Consider the following 12,191-nt stretch of genomic DNA (forward strand, 5'->3'; position numbering starts at 1 on the left):
TCAATGAACTAGGAAAGGAAATGGGGGGAAGTCAGGAGGTTAAAGAGAACCTCTGAAAAGATTTTTTTTGTTTTAAAAAATTTATTTCTTATATTTTTTATTTTAGTTCTTATATTCCATGTTGGCTATTTTGTATTTCTCTTTTTTCCTCTTTTTTCTTTTGGATCAAAAATAATTGTTGAATTTGAAATTGTAAAACCAATGAAAATTTATTTTCAAAAAATTAAAAAATAAGAACTGAAAGGGATGCACCACATCATAATCTCATATAAACATGTGGTTTTATCTAAATTATTAATAAGAGAGGACTCCCAGAAGATCATACTGAAAGTGATCTGCCCAGAATTATTCTGATGAGTTGTAGGGAAACACATCTTTTGAGTCAGAAGGAAGAGAAACACCTATGTGATTAATTCTGGATGTTGCAGAGATTTTAGTTTCACTTTATAGCAGGGGCAGGGGAAGCCATTGATGAAAACTCAATAGACTGGGGAAAATGGCGCCTGAGGAATGGAGTCCCTGAAACTACAAGGACAGACTGGCTAGAAAAGATGATGGGGGTGATACTGGCAGACAAGGTTGAGGCTGAGGGCTCTCCCTCACTTCTGCAATCCCACACCTAGAAAGCGTGGGTTCAAGCAGTTTTCTGCATGTTTTATGCTTTCTAGGCCTGCACTTCTCTCCACAGACATATTTTCCTTGGCAGAGGCTGAGAGAAGCTTCTGCCCTTCCCAAGTGAAATTATCTCCTAGCACTAAACCATATGTATATCCAAGACCTTCTGCAGATGAATGCAGGGCATGTCCACAGCTGAGTTGCCTGCCCATGACTTGGGCAATGTTCAGATTCAAGGCACCAGTGCTTATTCTCATCCCGTCCATGTTGTAGAACAGCTCAGCTCTCCCACAGCAGATATTTGGCCCATTCATCAATCTGATCTCTGTTGGGTGTGAAATGTTTAAAGACAGATTTGTTCCTTCACCTCCCAGGTTTCTCCTCCTATCTTTTTATTGGCCCCGCTTAGAGGAGCTCATCCGAACAGACTGTATTGAAACGGTGGTTGGTTGGTCCTTGCGAAAGGCGTGAGGGAGCCATGCCTGGATCTGAACACTTCTCCAACAATGTGAGATATTTCTCTGTTGCCCCTGCTTCTTACTAGGGGGGCACGGTCTGCATTTTGTTAAAATCACCAAAGATTCATTTGGATTTCCCTTCCACAATTTCTAGAATGGATTAAAAAATTGGGGGGGGGGGTTTACATTCCAAAATTCAGGACAGCAGAGGAATTTCTACCCTTTCTTTTTCTTTCTTCACTAGTTTTTGCCCTCCTGTTAGCTGTCTTTGAGCCAGGCATCAGGGGCCACAGATCTCCACAGGGCTGGCTCCCCCGGCCCGCTCATCACCCTCACCCACCTCCACCATGCAGTGCTGCACCCAGAGCCTCCGCCTGCCATGGCCACCGCAGCACGAAGCGACCAGCTGAGCTGGGAGGTGCCTCATCCAGCCTCCGCCTCTTCACTGCCGGAGGAGCCCCAGCCATTGCCCGCCTCCTCCAGCCCCACAAAGCTGGGCATGGCACGGGCACCGCCGTCCCGTACCAAGAGGAATGGGGAGGGGTGTATGCTTAAGAAGGCCCTGTCCAATCTTTGTAAAAAAAGCTCAAAAAAATCATAGAAAACAGAAGCCTCCAGTATTCTCACCCCACCCCAGCCCCTTCCAAAAAGATTCCTTGGTGATATCACAGAATAGAAATTTGGCCTTCAGATGAACAAGAAATGAAACCAGTCTCTATGGGATGCCTGTGGCTTTGCTTGTCTCGGATGCCTCAAGGAAGGGTCTTGACTTGTGGAACTGAGTCGAGTCAGAGCTTCTCAGCCTTGCCTGCTGCACATGAACTCAGCCACGATCAGCACCAAGGAAAGCAGGACCAAGCCAGCAACTCCCAGGCGGATGATGATCTCCATGGATGTAAAGGTGTTTGCTGCAGAGTGAGACAGAGAAGAGTTACTACTCAATTGTTGGTTGTGATGAAGGCAGGGTGAGGAGGGAAATGGTCTCAAGGCTGCGGCCCTCAGCATACTTAGCCCCATTGAGTTCAGTGGGACTTACTTCTGATTTCTAAGAACATAAGAACAGCCTGCTGGATCTACCTGCCAATGGAAGCAGTCTTCTAATCTACTACACTTGTCGTTTACTTCTGACTAGAACCAGAGAGATGATACAAAGCATACTAAGTCTGCAAGCAGTGGACCAACTCAAAGTTCCACTGTCAGAGTTGCTCCCTGTTGCTAAGAAGATGGCAGGTACAGATGTTGTGTTCCAGTTTTTTATGTCACTGCAGGAGCATCCAAAAGTGGTCAGTTTGTGATTGGTCATTTGCTGGGTGTTCCATTCAGAATTACTGGTCCATAATGTGGGCTTGAAATTTCATCCACCAATGGATTGGTTGGGTGGTCCTGGCTGAGGAGAGCACAAGGTCAGGTTCAGCACTGCCTGGGGTCAGCTGGGAGGCTCAGTAACTCGAGCCAAAGTCTGTTCTCATAAGAAAACCCGTTGTTTTTAAAAACAATATTTTGTTAAAAGCAAAAACTTCACATGATTACACAATTTAGGACTGCTCAGAAGCCAAGAAAATAACAAAACTATCTTATCTAGCTGGCTGACCCAAAACACGCAAATCGTAGCAGGCTGAGCAGGAAGGCAAAATTCAATCTAAGGTCCGTACAGGCACTGATCATCCCTTCAGGATGAAAGCTCCCTCATACCAGCCCCAACCCAGATTTAAGAAATATCCTCAGATTTGTTGTTGAAGGTTGTAAATAAACAACAACTGGGTCTATATGTACAGATGTTACAGATGTACTAGATGATAAGGCAATGTTACCATGAAAAGGGTTAGTATTGTAATGTCTCATTCTCACATTGCATAATGTTGCAGGTTGCCTTTAATTACTTAATTGATGTATGAGTATGGGAATTATTTAAATGTCTCCTCCCTCTCTCCTCTCTCTCTGCTCCTCTGATGAAGAAGATGGATATGAGAGTCGTCTTGTTGTTTTGTTATTTGCTTTATAAATAAAACCTATGATGTTACTATTCCAACCACAGTTGCTTTGCTGCATTCTGCTGTAAAGGACTGAGTTTACTATCTGCAAACGGGCATTTAATGCTCACAAGCCCAGTGTTGTTCAATACAGTGGTACCTCTGAATGAATTAATAAACTTTATTACGGTCACAGACCAGGATAAAAAACAAACAAGCATATAAATAAAATAGCAGTTAGGGTTGTTTTTTTTAACTGATAACTGTTGGAGCAAATAAGGACAAAGAAACAAGCGTAGGATAAAACATCTGAACAAAATACAAGATTAAACACGGATAATGAATGGATAAAAACTGATAATTAAAACAGATAAAAACTAAAAACAAATAAAAACATGCAGTTAAAACAACTGTAAGAGCGTGAGAACTAAAAGATTCGCAGTTAAAACAACGATAAGAGGCTGCAGAGCAGAAGGCGCTGAAATATAGGACACTCACAGCATTAGAAACTGATGTGCAAATATGGTTAAAACAGACAATTAAAACAATGTACAGCAATAAATTTAGACACAATGTGCAACAATAAACTACCTCAGGGAGTTGACTCAGAGTCACCCATGGAACCGAGTTTGGGGATTTTCATGCCGGACCATTTTGAGTTGGGCGATGGTCTGCGTCTACAGATTTGCACTCAGAATCTGGCGACCATCCAGGTCGTCTTCTGGTCTTTGCCTAACAGCAAAAGGTCAAATTTCTGCTTTTGCGGGAGGTCGGCGAGCCTCACCAGTAGGGGATCAATGAACTTACTGCGTGCCTCTTCGTAAAAGGGACATTTAAAGAACAAGTGTTCTGGGCTTCCTATCTCTCCCAATGGACAGGTGCAAAGTCTCTGGGCATAGGGGACTTTAGTTCTAAAGGCTCTATCCAGGACCGGCGAGGGTAGAGCCGCGTTTCTGGCAAGTGTAAAGGCCCTTCTTGCATTTCTAGATACGAGAAAGGAGAGATATGCTGCTGGTGCGGCTATATCTCTCTCGATTTCTCCAATTTTATAGTCGGGGCACCTTGCGCAGTCCTGTTCTTAAGCATTTGCTTAACATCAATATACAAATGGTACCTCTGGTTACATACGCTTCAGGTTACATACGCTTCAGGTTACGGACTCCACTAACCCAGAAATACTACCTCTCTTCAGTTTCAGGTTAAGAACGGACCTCCAGAACGAATTAAGTACTTAACCCGAGGTACACTGTATGCCATTACTCAGGAGATTAGTTGGCAGAGAACACAGGTGAGATGTGCCCCTTGTCAGGGAAGGGCAAGCTGCACAGCAGAGATGCCCTGTGAGATGCCCTGGGATGACGAGAGGACTGGGCCTCACAAAGATGGAAGGCTTTGGAGAAAGCTCTCCTGGAGAAGAAAGAGAGCTGGTATGCGGAAGGTGGAACATCTGCAACTGTATCACTGCAAAATAGGAAACTTTTCTCCTGCTTTTAGAGAAGTGGTGCCACCGGAGGCTAAGAAGGTGGTTCCCCTCCTCCCTTGCAGTGTGAGTCTCAGGCCCCTTGAAGCTCTTGCCTCTTACACAACAGGGAGCGAGACTTGGACGGCAGGGGAGAGACAAGGACCAAGCCAATCTTCTCACCTCTTACAACCAGCTCCGTGGCATCACTTGTCTCTGACCAGGCAAAGGGGTTTCCCCAGCGGTGATATTGGCAGGTGTAGTTCCCTTCGTCTTCCAACCCCACGTTGAAGAAAGGGAACTCGGCTCTGTTTCTCTCTGACTCCGTCACCTGCGATGTTATCAGTTCCCCGGATTTGTAGAGGGAGAAGTTGAGACCCTTTTCTGGCCCCTGGCACTCAATGGTGATATTCTGTCCTGGGGAAATATGTTCGTCGGGTAGCACTTTGATGGAGGGTTTGGACAGGCTGGGACCTGGGTGCAAATAAAACACTGTGAGAAGGGTATGGAGGGAAATGGCATGATATTCTTCCTCTGCACTCTGCTGCTTTTGATCAGATCAGCAGAAATATCTGCAAACTAGAACTATGCCCTTTTAAAATGTGGCTCTTTTGAGGGGGGGGTAGGTGGGGGTTATTTGGGTTATTGTTTTTATTTTTATATATGGTGATCCTTTTCTGTGAACCGCCCTGAGACCTCTGGATATAGGGCAGTATATAAATTCAGTAAACAAACAAACAAAACAAACTGACTTTTAACACATAATTTAAAAATGCTTAGAATGGCTCTTTCCTTATGAAAAAATGGTTGTACGTAGGGACTGCTACTGTTTTGTCTTTAGTTAAAAATGTCTAGAGCCGTTGTAGAGAATTATTGGCCCTCCAGATGTTACAGACCTACATGCCATTGGCCACACTTGCTAGGACCCAGTAACATCTGGAAGGACAAAGGTTCCTTCCTAGTCTGCATATATCTGTCTATCATCTATCTATCTATCATCTATCATCTATCTATCTATCTATCTATCTATCTATCTATCTATCTATCTATCATCTATCATCTATCATCTATCTATCTATCTATCTATCTATCATCTATCTATCTATCTATCATCTATCATCTATGTATCTATCTATCATCTATCTATATCTATCTATCTATCTATCTATCTATCTATCTATCTATCTATCTATCTATCATCTATCTATCTATCTATCTATCTATCATCTATCTATCTATCTATCATCTATCATCTATGTATCTATCATCTATCTATATCTATCTATCTATCTATCTATCTATCTATCTATCTATCTATCTATCATCTATCATCTATCTCTCTATCTATTTATCTATATCTATCATCTATATCTATCTATCTATCTATCTATCTATCTATCTGTCAGGGGTTCAGGAGCAGAGGCACAGGAAAGGGAGGAAATAGAGAGCGAGGGGGAGGAGTCCGAAGGAAATGTTAGCGATGACAGCGGTCCGAGGTCTCTGAGTCTTTCCAGCGAATCGGAAGATTCACAGAAAGGGGCTCCCATGGTCAGGGCAAGGGGGGTGCCTAGGGGGACACCCCAGGAAGAAGGGGCCAGAGGGGACTCAGAGAGCAGCAGTTGGAAATCAGGACCAGCGTCCACACCAGAGTGCAGTAGGGGGGAGGAGTCCCAGGCATCGGGATCAGGCGGCGCACTGCCAGCGGGAGGACATGAGTCAGGATTGGCCACGCCTCCATCGGGGAGCGAGGAAACGGTCGAGAGGAAGGTTGAAGGCTGGGCGCGCGCGCCAAGTTCAAATGTACAGGAGGGCGGCGCAGTTGGCAGCCCGGATAGGGAGCCAGGTCCCAAAGCCCGCCGAAAAGAGCGGGAGGAGTCAGGGGGGTCAACGTCAGCGTCAGAAGAATCCAGGAAGGAAAGGACCCCGGGGGGTAGCAGGACCCAGAGGAGAAAGGAGAGACGGAAGAGGTGGAGTAAGGCTAGAATCTTAAACTGGTGTACAGGGGGCGGAGATTCAGATGGAGCTTCGCCGATCTAACCCTAGACGTAGAGCTGGGGCGCTGCGGCTTGGAAATGGAAACTGTACTTCAATAAAGACTTTTGTACATTACTACCGGCTAGCGTTGGTCCTCTGTGAGCTGGGACCTGGAGCCAGCTCTGACACTATCTATCTATCTATCATCTATCTATCTATCTATCTATCTATCTATCTATCTATCTATCTATCTATCTGAACCACTACACCACACTGGCTCTCAGAGCCATGCACACCACACTCCCTCCTTCAATCCCAGCCAATTTGGAATATTTTATTCTATGCAAATTCTCCACTGGATGTAGAGATGCTGAAAATGCAGAACACTCCCATTTCAGACACTTTTGTGACAATAGGAGGATGTATTTTGAACCTTACTTATTCTGTTGATGCGTCGGCTGTCACTGAAATCTGAGCACAGTTCAACGAAGGCTGTTGTGTTGCAATATCTACATTGGTAGAGACCCCCTTGGAATTCTTGGGCATTGTCAAAGGCAAACACAGCCTCCTTTGTTGCTATTTTCTCTGTCAGTTTTCTCTGCTCCCTATCTGCACCCACTTCTATATACAAAGAGAACAGCATCGGTAAGTTGTCTTCTGCCTTGCAGCTGATTTTGACGTTCCCCTTTTCGGCAAGCATTTCAGATGAATTCACTGTGATGGAAGGCTTGGAATGCAGCTTTCCTGCACATGGAAGAGAACAAGGGTGAGATTTCAAAGACGCAGTTCAGCCTTCTCAAATCAGCCCCAGGCAACAGTCTGTCATATGGGAGAGGTTTGCATGTTCTGGGAGAATGCAAAATCCCGAGGATGGATCGGAGGGTAAAGGTTCATAAGAACTTGATGCTTCTATTTTTTTTGTTTGTTTACAACTTCAGTTTAGAGATGGGTGACCTGGCACCTTCCACATGCCTACAACACCCATCATTGGCCAGGTTAGATGGGAGGCAGGTTCCTGAGAAGAGTTACTGTTTGCTGCAGTTCAGTGTGGCTGATCCAGGAAATCTTATAAGCTGAGTTACTGTACATTTCTGTTGCCTATCTCAATGAACGCTGTAGAAAGAGTTAAGAACCAAGTGATTGGGATCATTAGTCTTATCTGCATCTACACTGAATATCAAGTGTATCTAACTGTGTGATTGCAATTTTTATTTAAGACTCTCAGTGCTTTTTCCTGGAGGTACTTAAGGGCACCCAGTACTGGCACCTTTTTGCCCCCTCAAAGAAAAGCATTGGTTCAGAGATTTTGTTGAATTTATGGCATTTCTGTTGAATTCGTGGCATTTCTGCAATATTTAGTACTAGTGGAGAACTCTTAATAACAACAACAACTAAATATTTTTTATATCCTGCCCATCTGGCTAGGTTTCCCCAGCCACTCTGGGCAGCTCCCAACAGAATATTAAAGACACATTAAAGCATCAAACATTAAAAACTTCCCTAAACAGGGCTGCCTTAAGCTATCTTCTAAAAGTCAGATAGCTGTTTAAGTCAGATAGTTCTCTATTCCCAGCTGCTTCTACTGTTCTTAAAGTCATGATCTGGAAAAGGCTGCTAGGGCTGGAGGGAGGGATGAGGCAGGCGGAAAAAGCCATTGCCTGATGGCCAGCATAATGTCTCTCTCTCTCTCCCCTTCCCCTTACATGTCAGTTGTGAAAATAGCATAAAAAGGCTAAGCCAGACTCACCTTTTATGTAGACTTGGACAGGATCACTACGATATGAGCACTGTTGATCATAACTTAAGAAATAGCTACATGTATAGGTTCCGCCATCTGAAGCTCTTGCATTGGCAATCTGAAATACAACTGCATCCCTCTCGCTCTTCCAAACTTCTAAATCAGTAATTCGTGAATCTTTGTGAAGATAGTAGATTGCATCTTGATGGTAAATACTTGAACACCGTAAAATGATATTTCCCCCCAGACTGACCACATTTGTGGGAGCCACTGAGATGAAAGGTTTAGGGTAAAGTTGCCCTGGACCGAAACAGGAGAACAAAGGTGAGATTTGGAAGATGGATCACCAAAGAGGAAGACAAAAGAAGGCCCTGACTTTATCACATTCGAGAACCAAGGTATGACAGTAATTACTAATTTTTAAATGAAAATGCATTATTTCCACCCTAGTGGGGAAGACTGTGGTCAGGTGAGCTGTGTGTCTGCTCATTCCACTGTTCAGCTGCTCTTGGTGGGTGGGCAACTTCAAGACCCCTTCTGCTTTCCTTTCTTATGGTTTTCAGAACTGAACTTGGACAGCTTTTCAAAGGGACGACTGTCCTCTGTAATGGCCGCCTCATTGGCCTATCAGAATGAGTTGGTAGAAGGCACTCTGTTCTACTGCATCTACTCGAGCTTTGTCATGCAAGTTCCCCCAGGGGCCAACCAGATGTCTGTGGGAAGTCCAGGAGCAGAACTGAGAGCAGCAGAGCATTCTCCACACTTGAGATTCTTAGCAACTGTTATCCACAGGAATCCTGCCTCTGGCAGTGCAGGGAGAAGGTTGCCATCATGTCTAGTTGCTCAGTCTAAGGTTACACTGGGGGAATTGCATTTTGTGTGTAGATTGTCTAAAGGCAAAGAAATAGGGATGGGGTTCATACCATGGATAATATGGATTGATATAAAACATAGATTGTGAAATAATATGCAGTTGTAAATGTTGACAACAGGACCCATGGAGGGGGTGGGGGGAAGTCTCGAGATTCAGAGTAGCCAAAGGTAATCCATTCCGGAAGACCGTTCGACTTCCAAAACGTGCAATTGCCAGTTGGCAAAATCCATTGAAAAATGGGAGAAACATGCCTCGGAAGCTGTTTGACTTCTGAGGCGTGTTCGAAAACCATTCACTTCCAGGTTGTCGTTTGAAACTTTCAACTTCTGAAGTGTTTGACAACCGAGGTTCCACTGTACAGTATATCAATATGCATTTGGATTGTTACAGTTTTATCTTTTGTATAATCAAATAAAAATAATTATTTTTTAAAAACATTTTGACCAAAAAAGAGAGAGAAAGAAATGGGGATGGGATGTTCCTGTACCTTTAATATTTGTATAGATCAGAGAACATTTGGTAGGCCTCTGTGTTTATAATGCAGATGTTAAGAAATTGGATCTGGTTGGGGGAAATCATTGCAGTTCGCTCCCATTCTGCCCCCCACCATCTCCGTCTCACCCCCTGTTCATATTTATCACCCGAAGAGACTCACCCCCAGAGATCTGCCACTGTCCAGCCAGCAGGAATCCTGGAAAGGAGATGGTTGCATTAGCAGCAATATAGTTGAGCAGCAGGAACCAGAACTGGGTCTCCGGTCCTTCCACCCGGCCGTTGCACAACCCTCAGTCCCTTCACCCTTTCATCTGAGATACCAACCGATAAAGAGGATGTTGAAAGAGAGCCTCATGATGATGAAGGACCACCTAGCCCTGTGGTCCAGTGTCCTGTGTCCCCCAAGATGTGTGCTGTCCCCGGAATGAAGATCTTGGAGGGAGGCTGCAACATGGCTCTGCAACACTGTTCTTCCCTTTGATGTACACATACTTTGTGATGCACAGTTGAGCAGCGCTGGAAGTGTCTCACAAGCCACTTCCCTTTTTTCCCTTTCATGCTGCAGTCATATTCTGCAAAATCAGCTTGGAGGAGATCATGTGCTTTCATATATACTTGCAATATTGGAAGGGACCACACGGGTCATCTAGTCCAACCCCCTGCAATGTAGGAAGGTTGTTTTTTTTTTTTTTTGCCCAAGGTGAAGTTTGAACCCACAACCCTGAGAATAAGAGTCTTGTGCTCTACCAACTGAGCTATCCCAGAGCTGCATTCTCCTCAGAGGTTAACTATATCACCAGAAGCCTTTCTGTTACGAATTATAGGTACCAACATTCCAAAGGAACAGAAAAGACTCTTTATGTATACAACAACAGCAGCACGGATGCTACTAGCCCAGAGACGGAAAGAAGAGAAATGGCAAACTAAGCTGTTAGTCTAGGCTGAAATGACAAAACTGACTGGAAAACTCAGAGACCAAGAAGACAAGAAATTCAAGAAAGAATGGGAGAAGTTTATAATTTATTTAGGAGACCACATCTGTAAGCAGATGAAAGCATTAGCAGGCTTTTAATCTCACTTGTAATGTAACAACTACTACGGACAATATGGATAGATACAAAGCATAGAGTGTGAAATAATTTTTTGTTGTTTAGTCATTTAGTCGTGTCCGACTCTTCATGACCCCATGGACCAGAGCACACCAGGCACTCCTGTCTTCCACTGCCTCCCGCAGTTTGGTCAGACTCATGCTGGTAGCTTCGAGAACACTATCCAACCATCTCGTCCTCTGTCGTCCCCTTATAAATAAATAAATAAATAAATTTTATTTATATCCCGCCCTCCCCAGCCGAAGCCGGGCTCAGGGCGGCTGACAACAATTAAATAATCAAACAGTCAAATAATCAAACATTCTAAAAACATTCCATTATAAAAATTAATTAAAGTCAAATTAATGGCAACCGTTGAGCAAAATTCTGTGCAGGTTGCCAGAGGAGGGAGTCAGGCTGGGACCTGACCAAAGGCCTGGTGGAACAACTCCTTTTGCCCTCAATCTTTCCCAACATCAGGGTCTTTTCCAGGGAGTCTTCTCTTCTCATGAGGTGGCCAAAGTATTGGAGTCTCAGCTTCAGGATCTGTCCTTCCAGTGAGCACTCAGGGCTGATTTCCTTAAGAATGGAGAGGTTTGATCTTCTTGCAGTCCATGGGACTCTCAAGAGTCTCCTCCAGCACCATAATTCAAAAGCATCAATTCTTTGGCGATCAGACTTCTTTATGGTCCAGCTCTCACTTCCATACATCACTACTGGGAAAAGCATAGCTTTTACTATACGGACCTTTGTTGGCAAGGTGATGTCTCTGCTTTTTAAGATGCTGTCTAGGTTTGTCATTGCTTTTCTCCCAAGAAGCAGGCGTCTCTTAATTTCGTGACTGCCGTCACCATCTGCAGTGATCATGGAGCCCAAGAAAGTAAACTCTCTCACTGCCTCCATTTCTTCCCCTTGTAAATGTTGACAATAGGACCCATGAATGGGATGGGCGGGGGGAGAGTCTGGAGGTTCAGAGAAATCTCATTTTATGGATATGTATTTGACATTGTAATTAATTTACATTTGTAAAATAAAAATGGTTTCAAAAAAAGAGAGAGAAAACTAGATGACTTTTGGCTTTCACTGGGTTTGGTAATGCTATTTGCTCAGTTCAGGGGTGACTCCTCTATGTGGAAAGGTTGCAGCATTTGCGACTGTTTAAAGGGAGAGGTGACATAATAGAAGTTTATAAAATTACACACGGCATTGAGAAAGTGAGTAGACACCCCTCTCACACACTGGAGCCATGGACATCCAAGGAAGCTGAGTATTTGAAAATGCAGAGCAGATAAATTGCTTCACGTAGTGCATAGCTAAACTATGGAACTCTCTGCCACAGGAGGCAGTGATAGCCGCCAATTTTGATGGCTTAAAATGCGGATTGAACACACTCATGGAGGACAAGGCTTTCAATGGCTACTAGCCCTTATGGCTGAGAGGATGCGGGTGGCGCTGTGGTCTAAACCACAGAGCCTAGGGCTTGCCGATCAGAAGGTCGGTGGTTCGAATCCCTGCGACGG

The 12,191-nt window shown here is 44.3% G+C and overlaps 1 protein-coding gene across 1 annotated transcript; it reads right to left on the reverse strand.

Annotated features, from left to right (window-relative positions):
* Nucleotides 1–1,611: 1,611 nt before the first annotated feature.
* Nucleotides 1,612–10,657, reverse strand: LOC310663599 (osteoclast-associated immunoglobulin-like receptor). The gene is made up of 6 exons (XM_083411638.1): nucleotides 9,908–10,657; nucleotides 9,744–9,779; nucleotides 8,224–8,514; nucleotides 6,915–7,220; nucleotides 4,686–4,976; nucleotides 1,612–1,981 (listed from the first exon to the last, which is right to left on the reverse strand). Exons 1-6 carry the CDS (start codon nucleotides 10,071–10,073, stop codon nucleotides 1,872–1,874), a joined length of 1,200 nt encoding a protein of 399 aa, XP_083267764.1. The 5' UTR covers nucleotides 10,074–10,657; the 3' UTR covers nucleotides 1,612–1,871.
* Between the last annotated feature and the right edge of the window lie 1,534 nt (nucleotides 10,658–12,191).

This window comes from Podarcis tiliguerta (genome assembly GCF_965153285.1).
Source record: "Podarcis tiliguerta genome assembly, chromosome: 13".
NCBI lineage: Eukaryota > Metazoa > Chordata > Lepidosauria > Squamata > Lacertidae > Podarcis > Podarcis tiliguerta.

Bases quoted from the DNA above. Each gene is read 5' to 3' on its own strand.
- LOC310663599 (XM_083411638.1), bottom strand. From the start codon at position 10,073: ATGTGTACATCAAAGGGAAGAACAGTGTTGCAGAGCCATGTTGCAGCC. The intron at 7,221-8,223 runs GTGAGTCTGGCT...TTCCATGTGCAG, and splicing joins TGTCCAAGTCTACATAAAAG to GAAAGCTGCATTCCAAGCCT. The intron at 4,977-6,914 runs GTAAGGTTCAAA...ATTTGCACCCAG, and splicing joins CCGACGCATCAACAGAATAA to GTCCCAGCCTGTCCAAACCC.